Below are 23662 nucleotides of genomic sequence, written 5' to 3'. Positions count from 1 at the left end.
CATCCCGTGCTGAGATTGAGCCCGAGAGTGAAACCGTGAAACCAGGCACTCACAGCGCCTGCCTTGGGAGGAACCGGGGCTTTGGAATCGTTTGCAGCACACAGAAAATCGGGAATTTCAGAACGCCGGGAATCATTTGCAGCACACAGAAATTCGGGGCTTTGGAACGCTGGGAATCGTTTGCAGCGCACAGAAAATCGGGGCTTTTGGATTGCTGGGAATCACTTGCAGCACACAGAAAATCAGGAATTTCAGAACACTGGGAATCATTTGCAGCACAGAGAAAATCGGGGCTTTGGAACGCCGGGAATCACTTGCAGCACACAGAAATTCGGGGCTTTGGAACGCTGGGAATCATTTGCAGCACACAGAAAATCGGGAATTTCAGAACGCCGGGAATCATTCGCAGCACACAGAAAATCGGGAATTTCAGAACACTGGGAATCGTTTGCAGCACAGAGAAAATCGGGAATTTCAGAACGCTGGGAATCATTTGCAGCACACAGAAAATCGGGAATTTCAGAATGCCGGGAATCGTTTGCAGCACACAGAAATTCGGGAATTTCAGAACACTGGGAATCATTTGCAGCACACAGAAATTTGGGAATTTCAGAACGCTGGGAATCGTTTGCAGCACACAGAAATTCGGGAATCTCTTGCAGCACACAGAAATTCGGGAATTTCAGAACACTGGGAATCATTTGCAGCACACGGAAAATCAGGAATTTCAGAACGCCGGGAATCGTTTGCAGCACACAGAAATTCGGGAATTTCAGAACGCCGGGAATCATTTGCAGCACACAGAAATTCGGGAATTTCAGAACGCCGGGAATTGTTTGCAGCACACAGAAATTCAGGAATTTCAGAATGCTGGGAATTGTTTGCAGCACACAGAAATTCGGGAATTTCAGAACGCTGGGAATCATTTGCAGCACACAGAAATTCGGGAATTTCAGAACGCCGGGAATTGTTTGCAGCACACAGAAATTCAGGAATTTCAGAATGCTGGGAATTGTTTGCAGCACACAGAAATTCGGGAATTTCAGAACGCTGGGAATCATTTGCAGCACACAGAAATTCGGGAATTTCAGAACACTGGGAATCATTTGCAGCACACAGAAAATCGGGAATTTCAGAACGCTGGGAATCGTTTGCAGCACACAGAAAATCGGGAATTTCAGAACGCTGGGAATCGTTTGCAGCACACAGAAAATCGGGAATTTCAGAACTCCGGGAATCATTTGCAGCACACAGAAATTCGGGAATTTCAGAACGCTGGGAATCATTTGCAGCACACGGAAATTCGGGGCTTTGGGAACGCTGGGAATCGTTTGCAGCACACAGAAATTCGGGAGTTTCAGAACGCTGGGAATCGTTTGCAGCACACAGAAATTTGGGAATTTCAGAACGCTGGGAATCATTTGCAGCACACAGAAAATCGGGGCTTTGGGAATGCTGGGAATCATTTGCAGCACACAGAAATTCGGGAGTTTCAGAACGCTGGGAATCGTTTGCAGCACACAGAAATTCGGGAATTTCAGAACACTGGGAATCGTTTGCAGGATACAGAAATTCGGGAATTTCAGAACGCTGGGAATCATTCGCAGCACACAGAAAATCGGGAATTTCAGAACGCTGGGAATCATTTCCAGCACACAGAAATTCGGGAATTTCAGAACACTGGGAATCATTTGCAGCACACAGAAATTCGGGAATTTCAGAACGCCGGGAATCACTTGCAGCACACGGAAAATCGGGAATTTCAGAACGCTGGGAATCGTTTGCAGCACACAGAAATTCAGGAATTTCAGAACGCTGGGAATCATTTGCAGCACACAGAAATTCGGGAATTTCAGAACTCTGGGAATCATTTGCAGCACACGGAAAATCGGGGCTGGGCCTGTTGGGGTTGGGCTGGGCTTGGTTCAGGAGCTGCTCACAGGTCCTGGTGAGGAAACTCCGGGTGCAGCTCCTCAGGGGGGTCAGGGCTGAGCTGGGCACTCTGCTGTCAAATCCGTTTCCTTGTTGTTGGCTTCTCCCCAGTGATGGAGGAAAATGCTCAATTCCCAGATTTTTAATGTTCTTTTTCCATGTTTAAGAAGGAGAAACATTCAGCCCCTGTGTGAGGGTGAGGTGCTATCAGAGGTGACTCTGCTCATGGTTCTGTAGGATACACACTGTCACCTGAAGAGAGAGACTTTAATTTTACTGAATTCTGAGTTTAAAAACCTAAAGATTGTGAGTTTTAAAACCTTTGCCCAGAGCAGCTGTGGCTGCCCCTGGATCCCTGGCAGTGTCCCAGGCCAGGCTGGATGGGCTTGGAGCACCTGGGACACTGGAAGCTGTCCCTGCCCAGGGATGATCTGTAAGGTCCCTTCCATCCCAAACCATCCCAGGATTCTGTAGTTTGAAATATTTGCTGTTCCAGTGAAAACATTGAGCTGAAAAGTGTTCCAGGATCCCACAGGACTCAGAGCTGGAGAAGGGGACCTGTGACTTCTTTGGGAGCAGGGCAGATGTGGTGCTGGTCACAAATTCATTTATCTGTATTTTAGTACATAGGAACCTGCAAGTGCCCAGAAAGGAAAGGATATATCGGACTTTCATGCTGGAATCATAATTTACTTTTAATTTCCTGCTGTGATTTTGCAGGTGCTCCTTAGTTGTTGCACAGAGCAGAACTCAGTGCAGCTTGGCCATTTTTTTTTTCCCTTTTCATGGTCATGAATTATTCCTTAGCTGGATCATCACCTGTGTTGGCCACAGGAGCAGCAGTGAGCCTGGGTGTGTTCAGCTTGGCCACAAACACCCGGGATTCCCTGGGAACAAAGCACACTGATGTGCTGGGTGCTGCCAGAACAATGATCCTGGAGGCTGGCACTCACTGAGCACCCTGGCACATTTATTGATCTGATTCCAGTTCCACTGACTGTACTTCACATTTGAAATAAAACACCACATCTGTGTCTTTGAGGAACCTTTTGCTCAGTTTGTCTTACACCAAACCTCATCACTCATTGTCTCTGCATAGTTCAGATGTCTAAATCCATTATATTCCAGTGTGTTAATAACCCCAGTTTCATGGTGGCTACCTCAGGATCATTTTCCTAGTAAATAAATAAAAAAATTTGGTTTCTAAGTAAGTATTTATATTTTATGTTGCTAGCAACAGGCCTGCCTGTGTTCACCGAAGGTCAGTGACCTGAATTATGTTCAGCTCTGCCAGCAGTGTGTGTAGTCATGAGAAATGCAAGGGTTTCTCTGGATTCCACCAGTGCGACTTGAAAAATTACAAAATAATCTTTTCACAGAGGAAAAACTCCAATTTGGCTTTGCAAAAATATTCCATATTGAATCTTACAATACAGCGATCCTGAAGAAGGAAAATAAGTCCCTCTATGAAGGGTTTTAATTAGGAAGATGTAAAAAGTAAACCCCTCCCCAGCAGACTTCTCTTTTAATTAAATTTTCATGTTAATAATGGTTTTTGCACTTTAACTTTTAGGGGTTTAGAAATCTGATTGCTCTGAACCCACCTTTGATCTGCACTGAACCTATCGATGTGTGCTGGGTATTGAGCTTTGCAGGAAGGGCTGGATGCTCCTGAGGAATACAGGGAATAAAACTTGAATTCTCTGAGAGGCCAGCAGGGAAAGCAGGTCTGGGGTGTGAGGAGGAGTCAGAAACGTCAGGAAGGTTTGTTGTTCAGTGTCCCCATGCCCACAGTGCTGTGGATTTATCTGGGGTGGAGCTGCTCAGCACCCTCGGTGTGTCTGAGCCTGGTGTGGCTCCACTGGGATTGCTCAGGGCAGGAGGGGTTTGGGGGGGATCCCATCCCTGGGGCTCTGGGGGGGATCCCATCCTGGGTGTGCAGGGATCCCATCCTGGGTGTGCAGGATCCCATCCTGGGGATCCCATCCTGGGTGTGCAGGGATCCCATCCCTGGGTGTGCAGGGGGATCCCATCCTGGGGCTCTGGGGGGGATCCCATCCCTGGGTGTGCAGGGATCCCATCCCTGGGTGTGCAGGGAGATCCCATCCTGGGTGTGCAGGGGGATCCCATCCCTGGGTGTGCAGGGATCCCATCCTGGGTGTGCAGGATCCCATCCTGGGTGTGCAGGGAGATCCCATCCTGGGTGTGCAGGATCCCATCCTGGGTGTGCAGGGGGATCCCATCCTGGGTGTGCAGGGATCCCATCCCTGGGTGTGCAGGGATCCCATCCTGGGTGTGCAGGGATCCCATCCCTGGGTGTGCAGGGATCCCATCCTGGGTGTGCAGGATCCCATCCTGGGTGTGCAGGGAGATCCCATCCTGGGTGTGCAGGATCCCATCCTGGGTGTGCAGGGATCCCATCCCTGTGTGTGCAGGATCCCATCCTGGGTGTGCAGGGAGATCCCATCCTGGGTGTGCAGGATCCCATCCTGGGTGTGCAGGGATCCCATCCTGGGTGTGCAGGGATCCCATCCTGGGGATCCCATCCTGGGTGTGCAGGGATCCCATCCTGGGTGTGCAGGGATCCCATCCCTGGGTGTGCAGGGATCCCATCCCTGGGTGTGCAGGGATCCCATCCTGGGTGTGCAGGGATCCCATCCTGGGGATCCCATCCTGGGTGTGCAGGGATCCCATCCCTGGGTGTGCAGGGATCCCATCCTGGGTGTGCAGGGATCCCATCCTGGGGATCCCATCCTGGGTGTGCAGGGATCCCATCCCTGGGTGTGCAGGATCCCATCCCTGGGTGTGCAGGATCCCATCCTGGGTGTGCAGGGATCCCTGGGTGTGCAGGGATCCCATCCTGGGTGTGCAGGATCCCATCCTGGGTGTGCAGGGATCCCTGGGTGTGCAGGATCCCATCCTGGGTGTGCAGGGATCCCATCCTGGGTGTGCAGGGATCCCATCCTGGGTGTGCAGGGATCCCATCCCTGGGTGTGCAGGATCCCATCCTGGGTGTGCAGGGATCCCATCCTGGGTGTGCAGGATCCCATCCTGGGTGTGCAGGGGGATCCCATCCTGGGTGTGCAGGGATCCCTGGGTGTGCAGGATCCCATCCCTGGGTGTGCAGGGATCCCATCCCTGGGTGTGCAGGGATCCCATCCTGGGGATCCCATCCTGGGTGTGCAGGGATCCCATCCTGGGTGTGCAGGGATCCCTGGGTGTGCAGGATCCCATCCTGGGTGTGCAGGGATCCCATCCCTGGGTGTGCAGGGATCCCATCCCTGAGGAGATCCAGGAGTAAATCAGAAAACAGAAGCACCACGTAAAGTTTAGCACAGATGATTTCTAAGAATTGGTCTCTTTGTTTTAGTAAAAGACTTCAGCTTTTATTCTTCTCTTTGCTCTAGCACTTTCAATAATTTGCTTTTTAACACCTTTCCTGTCATCTGTTCCTTCCTCTCCTCCTTTATTTCCAATTCTCTTCTGTTCTGTGCTGGTAAGGAGATCAAACTGGGTTCCTGAAGCCCAGTAAATGTTATTACTGAGGGGATTCTTCTGGTAATGATCTTACAGACTGTGTGATGAGTGGATTTGCTCTTGCCTCCTCTTATCATCAATTTATTATCTAACCCAGGCAGCCTTTGTGCAGGCTGTCTGAAAGGCCTTTTGCTTCCAGAGCTTGGCGGTGCCGGCACAGCTGGGGACCCTGAGTTAAGGTGCTGCCCCTGCAGCCACGGGGTGTAATTTTTGTACCTATTTAAAAAAACCTAAAATTGTGACTTTTTAATGTTGTGTGACCCTGTTACTGTCACAGGGACTCAGTGGCTTTGGGCTCTGCTGAGATTTCAAACCCCTCCTTGGAACACAGGGATTGTTCCACCCTGGAATTGTGCAGTTCTCCAGGATGGGCTGATGGGAGCTGCAAGGAGGCCGGGCTGGATCTGAGTTCTGGTCAGCTCTCAGATGCACCATGTGTTGATTCCTGTTAATTGCCTGTTAATGACTTTCTCACATCAGCGGCTCTTCCTCAGTGCTGGTACCTCTTAAAGTGTCTTCTAAACTCTGAAATAACTCGGGGCTCGGTGCTTCCCCTGCTGCTGCTGTGGGAGCCCAGCGTTCCCACTCTGGGACGGGCAGGAAGCAGAGCTTGAATATTCCAGGGTGTTTTGGCTGAAAATTCCTCAAACTCTGGTGATGGTTTGGGCTAAACTGGGTCAGCATGGAAACTGGTCTGGCACTGGTGGCACTGGGAGGGGTCAGGCAGTGCTGGAGCTGAAGGAGGGTAAAGACAAGAGAATCCTCCAGTCCTTGAGCTGCTGCTGCTGCTGGCAAAGGCTTCCTGTAATCCTGCTGTAAAGCCAGCGATGCTGCAGGTAAAGGGAAAAAAGGATTTTGGCCAGGGAGAGATTGCAGAGCTGGGACTGAGGCTCTGCAGCCTCTGGGCACCTGTGTGGGGTGGACAGACCTGGTGATGCAGAGAGCCCAGAGGAGGCTCCAGGATGGGCAGAGGGATGGAGCAGCTCTGCTGGCAGGAAAGGCTGGCACAGCTGGCATTGTTCACCTGCACAGGAGAAGCTTTGGGCTGAGCTCAGGGTGGCCTTGCAGGGCCTGGAGGAGCCCCAGGAAAGCTGGAGAGAGACAATTGCCAGGGGATGCAGGGACAGCACACAGGGAATGGCTCCACACTGAAAAATTTACAGGTTTAGATCAGATATTAGGAACAATCTTCTCCCTGGCAGGGTGGGCAGGGCTGGAATAGAATTCCCAGAGCAGCTGTGGCTGCCCCTGGATCCCTGGCAGTGCCCAAGGCCAGGTTGGACACTGGGGCTGGAGCAGCCTGGGACAGTGGGAGGTGTCCCAGGTGCTGTGGCAGGGGTGGCACTGGGTGATCTTGAAGGTCCCATCCCACCCAAACCTCTCTGGGATTCCACTGTTGGTTCGTTTAAAGAAGAGTTTGCTCTTCCTTCTTGTTGCTGCTGAGTCCCGGGGCTCTGGGCTGGCTCAGCCCCTTTCCCTCACACCACAGTGATTCAGGCACCAGAGTGCCCGGTGTGTAGAAGCTGCTGTGGCCTCAGCAGTGCCCCTGGCAGCTGTGGATGTGGCAGTGCCATCCCAGGGCACTGCAGCCATAAAAAGGCCATGGGTTCAGGATGTGGCATGGACACTTTTAGGGTTCCCCTTTTTGGGGGGGCACAGCAGCAAAAATTCACCCACTGCTAAAACACCAACTCAGCACTGCACTGGCTGCCCCTCCACAGCCCCAACAAGCAGCTCCTTGTCCTGCTGCCCTTCCCTGTGCTGGGGGTGACACTGGAGCTGCACAGGGACGGGCTGGAGTGGCACAGGGACAGGAGGGACAGGCTGGAGTGGCACAGGGACAGGCTGGAGTGGCACAGGGACAGGAGGGACAGGCTGGAGTGGCACAGGGACAGGCTGGAGTGGCACAGGACAGGCTGGAGTGGCACAGGGACAGGAGGGACAGGCTGGAGTGGCACAGGGACAGGCTGGAGTGGCACAGGGACAGGAGGGACAGGCTGCAGTGGCACAGGGACAGGCCAGCATGTGGCACAGGCCAGCAGCCCCGGGTGGCTCTCACCCTCGGGCCATGCCGCACACGGCGCTGGGGCTCAGAGCGTTCCAGGCTCTCACTCTCCCTGCAGTTCCGTGTTTCAGGAGCTGTTTCAATAATAACAACTCCAGTTGCAGCTGGTCACTCGTTTGCAGAGTTCTCTGAAAGTCTCAGGAATTCTCAGTGGGTTTGGTGTTCCCATAGGTTGTACAGCACCAATGATTGCTGGAGAACAAGGGAAAAAGAAATGCTTGGGAAATACTTTACCCAGGCTTAGTTGGTGGGTGTTGTGTTTGAGGGTTTAATTTAATTTTTTTTGTTATAATCCTACTGTTCTGCCTAATTTCTGTTGGGGTTGTCTTAAAAAAAGACAGAAATATATAATATTTATTATAATATATAATATATATCATATAATGTAATATATGATATATAATACATGATATATAATAAATAACATTACATAACATAGAATATGTTATATATAATATACAATATGTAATATATAATATGTAGCACATAATATATAAAATATATAATATATTATAATATACTATATTATATATTGTATATAATATAGAACATTTCACATACAATATATAATGTATAATATACCATACATAATATACCAGATATAATATACGAGACATATATAATATATAATATGTAATATGTAATATGTAATATATAATATATAATATATAATATATAATATATAATATATAATATATAATATATAATATATAATATATAATATATAATATATAATATATAACATATATAATATGTAATATATAATATCTAGACAGAAACTCCTGTCTATATCTCTCTGTCTATGGAAAATACAATTTTATTTTTCTGAGCAGATTTTAATTACTTGCAGCTAGCTGAACCTAATTTAATTTCATCAGACCACGAGGAGAGTGAATGTTAACATTTAGGGATTGATATGCATTTATAGTTCTGTATCTTGTAGATTTGGGACAATCCCACAAGTTGAGTTGTGTTTTAGAAATTTTGTACTGAATTTCTGTGAAAATTCAAATATTTAAGGGCTTGGCAAGGATGGGTGACTGACAGTTTTTGGGATGATGATAATTTTGAGATATATTTAATGGCCAGTTGAAATTTAAGTTAATAGTTGCCATTTTGACACTTTGAAAGTTTTTCTAGAACCAGATATGAGTAGAAAACAAATCTTTGTCATGCCTGTCTTTGCTTTTTCTGTTGGAAAACTTCATTTTTGTTTGGATTCCTTGGTTTAGCTGGGGGTTGAGCAGCTGTGGCTGCAGTTTCAGAAGTTAATTTTTGTTTTTTCTCCCTTTTTCAGTGTTGTTTGCTGCTGGACTCCCCTGTCCCCACAACCCCGCAGGATGATATGAGACTTGAAAGAAGACGATGCATACAGGTGATTGATGTTCAGGATTTTTACAATGACAAATGTTGGATCTTCTTGATGTGCTTCTTGTTGCTCTTCCATTCTCTGTCCCCCCAAATGATGTTGTTCCAACTTAGCAAAATATTGAAGAATTTTGGAATCTTTCTTTGCCTTTCAAAACTCTTCTGCAGCTTGGAAAACTCTTCTTCTCCCAGGAGGAAAAGGGTTTTCCTGAATGGAAATATTGTTTTCAAAGTTTTTCTGGGAATGTTTGTGAAGGTGCTGATTGATATTTTTAGGGAATTCTCCCTTTTTTTGGCTAATCAGAAATCCTGGAAGTGCCAGGTGTATTTGCAGCTTCAATGGCTGATTTTTACTTTTGCTGGAAATACGGTCAGGGAAAATCACAAGCTGTGGAAATAGAATAAAATTAAATTTGTCCAAGAGGGTTGCTCCAATTTCTTATACCCAAATACCCCAATTTCAACCAGATCTTTGTTTTCTTGTTCAGTTTAAACCCCAGGAATCCTTAGGGCTGGGGAAATAACAAATCCAGCAGATTTCTGTGAGCATGGAGCTCATCTCCTGATTGACAGTTTTCAGTTGCATCAGCTGTTGCTGCATAAACAGCTTTGGAGGCTCTGTTTACATGGAGCCTTTGGATCTGGACCAAGATGCTGGAAGTGGAGATTTCATTCCCTGAAAACCAAACATCTCTCATTCCACTCCCGTGGTTGTGAGTTGTGTGCTGAAAGCTCAAGTCAAAGCAGGTCTAAAGAATTCTAAAATTAGGTTGGGTGAAGGAGAGGAGAAGGGAAAACTTCTCCAAAGGGATATTTCGTTTTTATGTTTCATTTTCAATATCTTAATCTAAAGGAGCAGCATTAAAAGTGTAGAAAATTGATGTCCCATCAGATTTGGGGAGCTCTGTGTAGTAGGCAGTGACAGATTAAAATAGAACCTAAATATTGAGAAAATGTTTTGAAAGCTTTAAAAATATTCATCCCACAAGTGAAAGGAGAGATAATGTTATGAAATTGTACCTTATGCATGACAGTGTTTGAGAGAATTCAGTTTCACATTGCAATGCTTTATTCTGATTTAAAACTCCCAACTTAAGCACTTTCAGTTTTGGTCAGAATTTCTGATGGTGTTGAGCTTCTTAGAATTGTGAGCTTGTGGAATTGAAATGGATACAAGATTTTGAAATTTAAGTGGTAATTCTGTCTCCTGCAGCCCAAATTCTTGATTTACAAGTCCCTTGATAAATACAGATGAAAAACCAGGATAAAGACATTTATGCCTGTGATGTGTTGAAAGTTAAAGAATTCAGATTTATTTGCATTTTCTGTTTATTAGGAGAGCCAGGCTTGGTGTGCTGAGGTTCTGAGAATGAACAAGAATTGCAGACCTTCAAATGAGACCTTGCCCCCCTGAGATAATTCTGGGACAGGAGTCATTTGGTGACTGCTGATCTTGGTCTCAAGTTCAGAGTGCCTGGGGAGAGCTCAGGCCTGAAATTGAAAGTTCTTGTGGTTCTTGGGGATGGCTCTCTTGTGTTTTTAAAGGTTTCTCGAGGGTGATGGATCAGAGGTGCCTGGTAATGTCTAAACTGCCTTTGGTTAAAGGGGGAAGCTTCTCCAGGGTCAGTAAATTCTGTGTTTTAATGAGCTTCACTTCATTGTCCTGGAAGCTGCTCCAAAGCCCAACAGTTAACCACAGCAGAACTGGGGAAGCAATCCCCTAAAGAAGAAGATTGTTTCACTTCTGCCATGGAACACTTTAATTTTAGATCACCACCTAGGCTGAAAACACAGAAATGTTTTAAGGTCCTCTCCTTTCTTAAAAAAAAAAGAAAGTGAAAATTTGAAGAAATGAGGATATTAAATGCTGTTTTCCAGTTTGAATCACCAGGAAAACAAACTTGCAGCACATTGGACTTGTCTTTTTGCCCTGGATAATATGTGGGACACCCAGCAAAAGGGCACTTTTAAGGTGCTGTTTGGAGAAGTGAAAAATTTTCAGTAATTTTATTCATGATCCAGAGCAGGGGATTGAGAGCACCCTCAGTTTGTGGGCAGCCCCAGTTTGGGCAGGAGTGAGTGAGGACCTGGAGGGTGGCAGGGTCAGGACAGGATCCAGGGATGAGGCAGCAGAGTGAGGGTCAGTCCTGCCCTGGGTCAGAACAGCCCCAGGGAGCTCCAGGCTGGGCAGAGGGGCTGGGAAGGCCCTGGGGGTGCTGTGACAGGGCTGGACACGAGCCCAGGGGTGCCCAGGGGGGCAGGAGGCCCCTGGCAGCTGGGCTGGATGGGGAATTGTGTGTGCAGCAGGAGCAGGGCAGGGATTGTCCCTCTGTGCTGGCTCTGAGAGGCCCCTCCAGGGCTGGGCCCAGTTCTGCTCCTGCAGGAGAGCCCTGGAGGGGCTGGAGCGTGTCCAGGGCAGGGAACGGAGCTGGGAAGGGGCTGGAGAATCCCTGAGGAGCTGGGCAGGGGCTGCAGAATCCCTGAGGGAGCTGGAAGGGGCTGCAGAATCCCTGAGGGGCTGGAAGGGGCTGCAGAATCCCTGAGGAGCTGGAAGGGGCTGGGGCTGGAGCAAAGGAGGCTCAGGGGCCCTCGTGGCTCTGCACAAGTCCCTGCCAGGAGGGCACAGCCGGGGGGGTCGGGCTCTGCTGCCAGGGAACAGGGACAGGAGAAGAGGGAGCGGCCTCAGGCTGGGCCAGGGCAGGCTCAGCTGGGACAGCAGCAGCAATTTGCCCATGGAAAGGGAGCTCAGGCCTGGGAAATGCTCAGAAATCTGTGGCTGTGGCACCTGAGCTCATGGCCTAGAGAAGGACCAGGCAGAGCTGGGTAAAGGTTGGACTTTGAGGGTCTCAGAGGTGTTTTCCAGCCCTAATGATTCTCTGATTCCTGTTTACTTGTGGGTTTTTAGGCTCTGTTCTGCTTTCCCCTGAAGCAGGGCCATAAGCAAAGCTGGGGTTCAGCTCTTTGCAGGCAAAGCCAAGTTTGTATTTCAGTCAGGTTGTGGTGACACAGGTGACACCTTGTTCTCAGAATGGGATTTTTTCACTCCTTTGTCCTTTGCAAGTCCCTCCAGGAACTTTGGGGAAGGCAAGGAACCAAACTCTGCTGGGTGTGGTGAGGCTGGTGATGGATCATCCTGCCCATATCCACTTTTCCACTTTTCATGCTGTGCTGGCATCAAATTTGGGATTTTACTGAGTCCCTACAGGCAGGGATTCATCTTGGTTAAAGTTGGTGTGTCCAGAGTTCTGCTCCCCCTTGTCCTGCTCCTGTGTAACTCAGTGGTTGGTTGTTCTTTTTATTTTCCTCTTTTTTATGGAGATTTCTTATAAAAATAATTTAGTTTTATGACAGCTTTCTGGTTTTGACTTTTGTAGTTATACTGGAGCCTGAGGAATATGGATCTAAAAACACTGACTTGTCTGATTTTTAGGCTTTTGAAGAGCTCAAAGCTTCTTTTTGTAACCTTTGTAAGAAAACAGAGTAACATCATGGTTACAGCAAATTATTCTCATCAACGTGGAATTATCTTGGATGCACCAGAGATGTTGAGAACCAAGGAAATGTGATAATGGTGGTGTCAATTTTGAGGTGTTCATATTGCTCTTAATTTTATTAAAAATGATCGTTTTTGGAGAAGAGAAAAAGCCAATTCAATACTTTTCAATAAGGACACTGCAAGGGCAGTTAATCAGTTCTCACCCAGGTCCCTGTCCTGCCCCAGCTGAATTCCTTATTAACATAAAACAAATCCAGAGGAGGATTTCTGGGAATTCCTGGGCTGAGTTTGGGGCCTGAAAGTGTCCAGGTGTTTGTTTGATGGAAGTGGAGAACTGGGCCATGGCTCTCACACCTCCTATTTCACATTTCAGTTGCTGATTTCATTGAGCCTGTAGCTGTTTTAAAGGATGTTTTTATATGTCAGTAGTGAGAACATCCCACAGACCAAAGCAGAAAACCCCTCTGTTGTTGTGCACTCAGAACAAAGTGTGTGGAGCTCACCTGTGTTACCTGAACTGGAAGTTTTACCAGGAAAATCCAAAATTCCGGGGCCAGCACCAACTTATCCCTGCCCTGGCTGTTCCTGGGGTGGCCAGGTGACCCCTGAGGGGACCAACACCAGCGGGTGGCAGAAAATCAGGTTTGGAAAGAGCAGAACAGGCCCAGGTGCTGATTCCCTGCTGGCACAGACTGGTTTGTTACTGGTTCCAGTTGGATTCTGCCTGGCTGGGTCCTCCCAGGGGGTTTGTGGGGGAGGTTCAGCTCCTGGCTGGGCAGAAATCCCACCCAAATAAATAGAAATAATATCTGAGACAGAGCTGCTCCTGAGGAGGGGAGCTTGGAATACAAGGGCTTGGATATTCCTGGGATGATGATGACATTATTATTATTATTATTATTATTATTATTATTATTATTATTATTATTATTATTATTATTATTATTATTCCTATTATTCCTATTATTCCTATTATTCCTATTATTCCTATTATTCCTATTATTATTCCTATTATATCAATATCAATATCAATAATGAGGGCTTGGATATTCCTGGGATGATGATGATGACATTATATTATTATTATTATTATTATTATTATTATTATTATTATTATTATTATTATTATTATTATTATTATTATTATTATTATTATTATTACTATTATTATTACTATTATTATTACTATTATTATTACTATTATTATTACTATTACTATTATTACTATTGTTACTATTACTATTGTTACTATTATTACTGTTATTATTCCTATTATATCAATATCAATATCAATAATGAGGGCTTGGATATTCCTGGGATGATGACGACGACAACAACAACAACATATTAGTATTAATATTAATATTATTAATAATAGTGATAATAATATCAATATCAATATTATTTTAGTATTGTTATTTTAGTATTTTAGTAAATGTTTCTATTATTTTTATTATTATAATTTTTTATTTTTATTTGCCCTTGGATATTCCTGGGAAATATTTTTATTTTTTATTTTTATTTTCTCTTGGATATTCCTGGGAAATGTTTTTATTTTTTTATTTTTATTTTCCCTTGGATATTCCTGGGACATATTAATATTTTTAGTTTTAGTTTTTCTTTTTACTTTAATGTTTCCTTGGCTGTTCCTGGCATTAACCCCTGCTTTCCCACGGCTAAATCAATCCCTTTGCAGCAGGGTTTGCTGCTGCTTTTGGAGTTTTTGTGCTGCTCAGGCTGCAATGGAAGTTCTGCTTCTCAGAGATGGAGTCATTGACCTCAATGAATGATAACCTTGAAGTCAACAGACTAAATTAGTGCTCCACTTTCTGCATTTGAGAGCAGCAGTGTGGAAACCTGGACAGCTAAAGTTAGACTCCTGCATCCATATTTAAGAAGTTGCCTATTTAAAAGAAAAGGTTTTTTTCCCCCTCCTCCAGAAGGGCTCAGTACCTGTGATATTGAAAATTGAACTTTTCAGCCTCAGCCCCCATCTAAGAGGAAACAAAACTCCAGGATTTTGGTGTGGGATTGCAGCCTGGTGGGGGATGCTGCTTTCCTTATTCAGGAACAGAGCAGAGCATGTAAACCAGAGAATCTTTGGGTGCTGCTGTTCTTGTGTACAGTTCCAATATTCTGGAAAAGTCATTTCTATTAACTTTGCCTCCCAATACATGTGACCCTCTGTCTAAAACCTGTTGAGAAAACTTCCAATGAAGTTATAAATTGTGAGGAGATTTCTTTATTGAAATTTATTTCTGTTGCTGATTTCTAAGAGCAAAGACAAAAAACTTATTTTGAACAAAACCAAATGAAAATTCAGCTCAAAAATGGCAATAAGAACTATTAACAATTATTTCCCATTTCCCGAATGATTGGTCAGTACACTGAGAATGCCTGAGCTCTGGAATGAACAGAATGCTGGAAATCCAGAGGTTTTCCTGCAGCCTTTAAAGTCAGTGTTCAGGGTGGGAACAAAAGGAAAGGTTCTCCTGGGCAAGGCTGGACTTTCAATGGAACTTTAAATTGACTTGAGCTCCTGAGCATTTGCTGTGCTAAATCCAGGACAGCAGCTTTTGCAGGAGGCGTCCTTGATAAATCATGGAGCCAGGTGGAAACCTCTCCCTCCATCCCAAAGTTCTGTTCCTTTGGGGTCAGGTTCTAAAACACAGACAGACACCTTAGGATGGCTCTCTTAAAGGCCAGGTAAGAGAGGGTTGGTAAGGATTGGTAAGGATGGTAAGGATTGGTAAGGATTGGTAAATTCTTGGTAAGTTCTTAGCAAGTTCTTGGTAAGGATTGGCAAGGGTTGGTAAGGATTGGTAAGGATGGTGAGTTCTTGGCGGTTCTTGGTAAGGATTGGTGAGTTCTTGGTAAGGATTGGTGAGTTCTTGGTAAGTTCTTGGCAAGTTCTTGGTAAGGATTGGTGAGTTCTTGGCAAGGATTGGTAAATTCTTGGTAAGTTCTTGGTAAGTTCTTAGCAAGTTCTTGGTAAGAATTGGTGAGTTCTTGGCAAGTTCTTGGCAAGTTCTTGGTAAGGATTGGTGAGTTCTTGGTAAGGATTGGTAAGTTCTTGGTAAGTTCTTGACAGTTCTTGGTAAGGATTGGTAAGGGTTGGTAAGTTCTTAGCAAGTTCTTGGTAAGGATTGGTGAGTTCTTGGTAAGTTCTTAGCAAGTTCTTGGTAAGTTCTTAGCAAGTTCTTGGTAAGGATTGGTAAGTTCTTGGTAAGGATTGGTAAGTTCTTGGTAAGGGTTGGTAAGTTCTTGGTAAGTTCTTGGCAAGTTCTTGGCAAGGATTGGTAAGTTCTTGGTAAGGATTGGTAAATTCTTGGTAAGTTCTTAGCAAGTTCTTGGTAAGGATTGGTGAGTTCTTGGCAAGTTCTTGGCAGTTCTTGGTAAGGATTGGTAAATTCTTGGTAAGGGTTGGTAAATTCTTGGTAAGTTCTTAGCAAGTTCTTGGTAAGGATTGGCGAGTTCTTGGCAAGTTCTTGGCAGTTCTTGGTAAGTTCTTGGTAAGGATTGGTAAATTCTTGGTAAGTTCTTGGCAGTTCTTGGCAGTTCTTGGTAAGGATTCCATGTGTAATCCTTCATCAGGCAGGTGGAGGCAAGAACTGGGCAAATGTTGCTCCTAAATGCTGCTGAAATTGGACATTGTCCCTTGGAAGGTTTGTGTTTCTCTTTCCCTGCTCAGGCTGGTGCTCCCTGTTCTGTTCAGTTCAGTTTGTGCCCTGGGGGTTTGGATTTTCATCAAACCTCTGGCAGGCAGGGGTGCCCAGGTGTGTGTGTTTGATATCTGACTGGGATCAGGCTGATCCTAGTGGGTTCCAGATGTGTGTGATCCCTGTCTGGGATCAGGCTGATCCTGGTGGGTTCCAGATGTGTGTTTGATATCTGACTGGGATCAGGCTGATCCTGGTGGGTGCCCAGATGTGTGTGATTCCTGACTGGGATCAGGCTGATCCTGGTGGGTTCCAGATGTGTGTGATTCCTGACTGGGGTCAGGATGATCCTGGTGTGTTCCCAGATGTGTGTTTGATGTCTGACTGGGGTCAGGCTGATCCTGGTGGGTTCCAGATGTGTGTGTGATCCCTGGCTGGGATCAGGCTGATCCTGGTGGGTTCCAGATGTGTTTGCTTCATTCCTGACTGGGATCAGGCTGATCCTGGTGGGTTCCCAGATGTGTTTGCTTTGTTCCTGACTGGGATCAGGCTGATCCTGGTGGGTTCCAGATGTGTTTGTGTGTGATTCCTGACTGGGATCAGGCTGATCCTGGTGGGTTCCCAGTTTCCCAGAGCAGCCCAGGCTGTGCTCAGCTCGCTGACAGGGTTACACACAGGGTGGAAGTTGCTCTGCCCAGGTTTCAGAGTTTCCATGTCCCAGTGTGATCAGCTCTCCATGCACACCTTGGGTATTTCCAGGGATATCCAAACTGCCCCTGGGTGCAGCTCAGACATATCTGAGCAGGGCTGCTCAGACCCTGCTGGATTTAGGAACACAGTTAAGCTTGGAAAATGGAAAAGTGGCAAAGTTTGACTCTCAGATTTCTGCTGTGACGCCACAGTCTCAAACCACGTTTGTTGATAAGCTGTTAAGGACAGAGATGAGATTGGAGAGCAAGAAGCAGAGTTTGTTTCCAGCAGTGACACATCAGATTGGAGGCTCTGACCTTGCACTCGTCCTGGGAGGAGCAGGGAATGCCCAGCCCAAGGGACAGCCTGGTTCTGGGCTCAGCACTCCCTGACACTCACACCCGGCCCCTGGTGCCTTCTGGCTGAGTTAAATTATCCCAAAATTCCTTTGGGGACCTTGCTTTGGGTTCATGGCACATAGAGGCAGCTGCTGGAACAGGGGCAGCAGTTTGGTTCCAGGCTGAGAAGAGAGATTTGTTCTGGATTTCTCGTTCCTGTTGGTGCTGACATTTTCCTAAGGAATTGGTTATTGAAAATGCCTTAAAAATCTGGGGATCCCAGCAGAGAGCAGAGTATGAAGTTCTGCTTTACTGGTTAACTCTGGGTCTCCTAACTGGTTTATTTTGGTGCATACTCTTACCTTCTCCTTCACCTCATTGAATCCACTTTGTGAACAGAGAATCCAATATCAGGTTTGCTAAGCCATCCAACACTTTGCTTTTTCTTTGCTAAAATCAGTGAAAATTTTAATATTTGAGCATCTTGCCTGCTGGAGCTCAGTATTTTCTCCTTCACTTCATTGAGTCCACTTTGTGAACAGAGAATCCAATATCAGGTTTGCTAAACCATCCAACACTTTGCTTTTTCTTTGCTAAAATCAGTGAAAATTTTAATATTTGAGCATCTTGCCTGCTGGAGCTCAGTATTTTCTCCTTCACCTCATTGAATCCACTTTGTGAACAGGGAATCCAACTTCAAGCCTGCTAAGCCATCCAACACTTAGCTGTTCTTTACTAAAATCAGTGAAAATTTTAATATTTGAGCTCAGTATTTTGGGGTGACCCTGCCACTTGTTTGTGCTGCCTCAGATGTGGAGGACACGGATCAGCAGATGTGCTGGGCCAGGAAATAAACAGAGGGATGATCTCTGTAAAGGTGGATGAAGTTGTTTCATTTCTACCTGGTTTTGTAGGCAGTGAGGCCTTTAAATAGAGAAATATTGAATATTGTTATTAAAGTCCACAGTTCCTCAGGAGTGCCTTGCCACTCCAGGACAAGAAACTCTTTCTGGCAACACATGGAGATCCAAACATGTTTGTTTTAGCTTGGCTGTGCCAGGGCTGACATCTTCATGCTCCTCCAAGGTCCTGAAGGTGCCTAACAGGAATGAACTGCTTCTCCAGGATTTCACATATTGGTAAATCCATTAATGTGGATTTCCACATACTGGAACTCACCTATCAGTGTGAGCTCTGGCTTGCTGTTAATGCTCTCAGTAGATCCACAATTTAAGCTGAATATAAAACTGATTTTATCTTCATGTAGATATGGAATAATGGCTTACATAGATTATATTAGCTTATAAAATATAAAATAAATTACAACACCCCACCAAATCTATTTACCAGGTATTGTACCTTCCAGTAATGCAGAGGCTTTGTGCTAGTTTGGAATAAAAGTGGGAATTAAGCCCTTTGAAATATTTCACTTAGTGAAGTTTAGCAGAAGATCTGAGAGGCTGCAGATGTCCACCAGAATTCCATTTCCAGCTTCACTTTAGGTGAGTTCCAGATGTGCTTGGGAGGCTCTGAGTTAAGGACTGTGTAAAAAAGCAGCAGTCTGGTAATTGATTTATTCTTGTTTCTAAACCTTTGTAAAATAATTTTACAGTAATCATTTCACAATGCTGAGCAATTCCTGGAGACTTCCCTGAGTGCCGTGGTGGATCCAGGTGTGGAGTTTTAGGGTATTTCTGGTGCTGGATGTAAAAAAGGCAGTGTTTGTTTCTAGGCCTAAATGTTCACATCTCTGGAGTTTTCTCCAAAATTCCATTTTTCAAAATTGCCTTGTTGAGGTCATGGAATCCCAGTGCAGGGACATCTCCCAGTGTCCAGCCTGGCCTTGGCACTGCCAGGGATCCAGGGGCACCCACAGCTGCTCTGGGCACCCTGGGATGTTGGAGGGAAACTTTAATCCCAGCATTAAGGTAATTACAACAAATAAATAGCTGGGGGAAAAAATACAAGTTAGTCTTGGGGGCTTGAATTGAGACCAGTTTGTGATGATGTTGTGGTTTGTCACTTGTGAGCCTCAGAATTATTCCTCACCTTTACTGCCCCTGGGCAGGTGTTTGATAAGAGCACGAGACTCCTTTAAATCCTGCAAATAAAAAGAAGGAATTCTTTTCACAGCCCAGAATCTGGAGGTGAGCAGAGCAGTTGTTGGCCAACATCTGATATTGCAGTTGGGGTGCAATATCCCAGCCAGTGCTGTTGGGCTGTTTTCCTTTCTCCACCCCCCAGGATTTCACAGATTCCGTGCCCAGCTGAGCCTCTCCTGCTCTGCCCTTTGCAGATTGGTCACTGCAGGTTTCTGAGCACCAGCTCCCAGACCCAGGAGCTGTTTCCCTGTTGGTGTCTGGAGAATTCCCATCTCTGCTGCTTCCCTGCCCTGCTGGGAAGGGTTCCTGGCATGTGCTGTGTCGGTGTTTTGGCTGTTTAGGTGGTTTGGAAAGGTTTAGGGTGGCTTTGGATAGTTTGGCGCTTTAAAGGATGAGGAGAGATTTTAGATCTTTTTTTGGTTTCGGTGTTTATTAATTGTTTATCTAAAAGATTTTCTTTTAGCTTAACAGAGGTTTGTACAGTAAGCTAGTTATGAGCATACTGTAAGCTTCTGGGGTGGTCACTTATTTTTATATTTGAAGTTACGTGTACAATATTTATCATTTTTCTCTAATACTTTTTACTCTTATTAATTGGTGTACTTTTAGTAATAACTAATCTTAAAGTGCTACTATCACTACAGAAGATGGAGGCTAAGAAGAAGAAGAAGAACAGGACACGCTTCAATTCTTCTATCTTACTTCTTTAGACTTCTTTATACAGAAATATTAAACTCTGTGTTTTATACTTTAATTAACTTATTCTTTCACTATTTACTTAGTGAAATCTTCTCAGTCTTCATACAGGTGTTGTCTTTTGTGTAGGATCAAAGTTTAGCTACTAGACACTTTTGGCAACGTTTTAGGACTCTTGAGCTCTTTAAGGGTGGTCTCGGCCACTCTGCACCTCCATCTTGAGGTGCTGAGATCTTACAGTGCTGGATCCAGGGGTACCCAGCTGCTGCTTCCATCCTTCCTCAGCTCTTGATTCCACTGTTGTCCTTCAATCCTTTTCCCTTTCTCTTTGGACTTAGGATGTCTCAGGAGAAAATTGCTTTTTTCCCCCTCTTGTCAAAGCAAAAAACCCCAGGGTTGTTCTAGCTTTTGTTATATATACATAATATATAAATATATATATAGAAATATAACTTCTTTTTTCCTGACCTGCAGCTGCAGGAATATTCCTTTGCTTCTTTCTCCCTTACAAAGCCTGGGAGAATTTTGTGTTGCTTTCCTTGGAAAGTTCAGCTTTTCTTCCATCTTCAGAGAAATTTTATCTGTAAAGTTGTTCTTGTCCTCTGGCTTGGGCTGACTTCATGGACTTCAGGAGTCTTCATGATTTCTTTTGTGAAGAAAAGAGATTTTCCTCAGAAAAAAAAGAGGCTGTTTCACACCCAAATCAATGGGTCAGTTTTCAAGTTAGGATTGTGCACCTTCAGCTTAAATTCTGTGTTCAGCTTTGTTTTCCAACAAAGATTCTGGTAGCAAAAGGCCCCAGGCAGCGACTGTTTGGATCCTGAGAAAGGCAAAAGGAGTTGTTGTGTTTTTTCTTTGTTTGGTGTTTTCTTTTATGTCTGGAGGCATGTGGAGCTCCAGGGGAAGGCAAGAAGCACAACTTGGTTTTTTCTTGGGAGAAATCCAGGCTCTATAGGCTGCCATCCAAATGCAAAAATTCTGACACTTCTGTGCTCAGAAAAAAGTGCCACCAAAAGGGAGCCAGCTGAATACTCCACTTCTTCAATAGAAGGCTCTTTCCTGAAATAGAATTTGGGAGCTAACTTTGTCTGGAGCAGGGATTTGGGTTCAAAACACTCCCAGAGCCGTGGTGACGTCTTTGCACTTTTTCAGAGTCTTTCCCTCTGGCTCCAGGTGTTTGGGTAAACACTCAGTGCATGTTCAGACACCTGAGGAATCATTTGTGTCCTGCAATTCCATGAACTGCACACCATGAATGAAAAATCTGCTTCACTTTTTTTTCTGGGAAGGAGTTGATGGAGGAGAAGGGAATTTTTGCTTTCATAGAATCCTGGAATGGTTTGGGTTGGAAGGGATTTTAAAACTCATCCCATCCCCACCCCCTGCCATGGCAGGGACACCTTCCATGATCCCAGCTTGCTCCAAGCCCTGTGCAGCTTGGCCTGGGACACTGCCAGGGATGGGATAGCAGAACTTCTCTGGGCACCCTCACAGGGAGCAGCTCCTTCCCTACAAATAAATAAAATACCCTTGGCATTTACAGGTTGGTCACAGCATTTTGGTGTTTGACTTTGTGTCACCCTTTGTCCCATGGATCCCAGTGTATTAGCAGTGTTTTTTGCCATAAAAATCCACATTATCCTCGATAACAGATGAGCTCTGTCTGCCCAAGAAGCTGCCCTGCCTCATGAGGAAGATGGGCAGTTCCCTCCTGGGTGAGCCTTTTGATCAACTGGGAGAAAAGGGAATTGGTGTCTTCTGAGCAAGGCTGGGTAGCAGCTCCTTAAACAAAGGGATTGGGGCTCCTTTCAGCACCAGCTGCTGATGAATGGTGGGGATTTCATTCATGGATGGATGGCCCCTCTGCCTGAGGCCTGGCTTTCCTCGTTCACAGACAGGAACTGAGCAGCTCTGGAGAACACCAAACACCTCAGGATGTTTTTGGAAGCCTCTGGACAAGGTGCTCCATGATAAGCATTGCTGTGCTCAGCTTTGGAGAGCCAGGGGGACTTTCCTGCAGCCCTTTCTGGGGTGCTCAGCACAGCTCCCAGGGAAGGGACAAGGCCAGGACGTTCCAGCTGTGACTCTGTGCCTGATGTGCTTCTGGCCCTCAGCAGTGAAATCCAGGATTTCAGAGAGGCCTGGTGTGTGAGCTCCCCAGGGCACAGGAGCTCTGCTCACAGGGAACAGGACAGGACAGGAGGAAAAGGCTCAGGCTGTGCAGGGGGGGCTTGGGTTGGACACCAGGAGGAATTTCTTCACTGGGAGGGTTAAATATTGGTGTTCAGGATTATCAGGATTATCACCCCAAGCCCTGTCCCCAGGGGCCACATCCAGACTCTCCTGAGCACTCCCAGTGACTCCAGACCTCCCTGAGCACTCATCCCAAGGCCTGACCATTCCTGCACGGAAAGTTTCTCCTGGTGGCAATCAGAGCCTCCCCTGGCAGCATCATTTCATCCTTGGTGATGTCCTGAAACATTGCAGTGTTGGCTGAGGGCGCTCAGTGCCCTGCCCTCTGAAGGGACTGCCGTGCTTTCCTCTCACAGATGGTGGCGAGGACAATTTTCCACCTCTGTCCACTCCCCTCTGTTAGCTGAGAAATTGGGAAGTTTCCCCTTTGTGGGGCAGAAAAGGAAGGGAAATCCTCTCTGCTCGGACTTGGTTGGGCTCTCTGGAGCTGCAGAGAAATCCCAGCAATCCCCCACATTCCCAAAGAGGTCCTGAGCAGCTGTGGGAGCTGGGGGGACATTTGGGAGCAGTTCTGTGCTCTCTTGGCCAGCAGGGCCAGAGAAAGCCCCGTGGTGCTTTGGCAGAGCCCAGCCCCGAGTGTCAGCACTGCTGGGCAGGGCAGGAGCAGCTGCTCGGGGCTCCTGCTGCCCCTCCTGCACCAGGACCTGCTTTCTGCACTGCCTTTGGGGCTCAGAAATGATGTTGGTCTTTGCTCCTGGTAAGGATTTGGGCTCTGCATGGCCTTGGTGGAAAGCTGGGCTCCGTGGCAGTGATGAGAATAAAGAGTTCCGTGGCTCCTGTTTTGTACAGACATCTTAGAGCTGGCACATCCTGGGCTTCTTTTGAGCTTTCTCCTCCAAATCCATGGAACCACAGAATGGTTTGGGTTGGGAGGGACCTCAGAGCCCACCCAGTGCCACCCCTGCCATGGCAGGGACACCTCCCACTGTGCCAGGGATGCAGGGGCACTGCCAGGGGTGCAGGGGCAGCCACAGCTGCTCTGGGCACCCTCAATCCCATTACCTTGGGGACTGTTTGATAACTGCCCTCAGTGATGTCCTGCTGGGACAGGGACATTGCTTTGGGGTGGCATTTCTTGGGGTGGCATTTCTTCGGGGTGGCATTTCTTTGGGGTTATACTTCTTTGGGGTAACATTTCTTTGGGGTGGCATTTCTTTGGGGTAACATTTCTTTGAGGTGACTTTTCTTTAGGGCAACATTTCTTTGGGGTGGCATTTCTTTAGGGTTATACTTCTTTGGGGTAACATTTCTTGGGGTGGCATTTCTTTGGGGTAACATTTCTTTGGGGTGGCATTTCTTTGGGGTAACATTTCTTTGGGGTGGCATTTCTTGGGGGTGACGTTTCTTTGGGGAGACTTCTTTGCATCCTTTCTCAATCATCTCAGCCTGGCACAGCCCTCACTCCAATGAGTTTTCCCTCATGGCAGGAGGGCACTTCCCTCTTCTTTCCCTCTTCTTTCCCCGTTCTGCCCAGGAGGAGTGAGGCTGTTCCACACTCCACTCTCCTCCTGCGTGGAGCTGTGTTC

At 46.2% G+C, this 23662-nt stretch overlaps 1 protein-coding gene across 2 annotated transcripts in view; it reads left to right on the top strand.

Moving 5' to 3' along the window:
• DYRK1A (dual specificity tyrosine phosphorylation regulated kinase 1A) overlaps nucleotides 1-23662 on the top strand; it is a 95328-nt gene that overhangs the window by 21713 nt on the left and 49953 nt on the right. For both annotated transcript variants that reach the window (XM_058045795.1, XM_058045794.1), the window contains exon 2: nucleotides 8832-8909. In XM_058045795.1, the coding sequence (XP_057901778.1) occupies nucleotides 8900-8909 (10 nt within the window). In that variant the 5' untranslated portion in view covers nucleotides 8832-8899. The remainder of the gene's footprint in view (nucleotides 1-8831; nucleotides 8910-23662) is intronic.

This window comes from Melospiza georgiana, chromosome 2, assembly GCF_028018845.1.
Source record: "Melospiza georgiana isolate bMelGeo1 chromosome 2, bMelGeo1.pri, whole genome shotgun sequence".
Lineage (NCBI taxonomy): Eukaryota > Metazoa > Chordata > Aves > Passeriformes > Passerellidae > Melospiza > Melospiza georgiana.
This window is presented reverse-complemented; position numbering and strand designations above follow the sequence as displayed.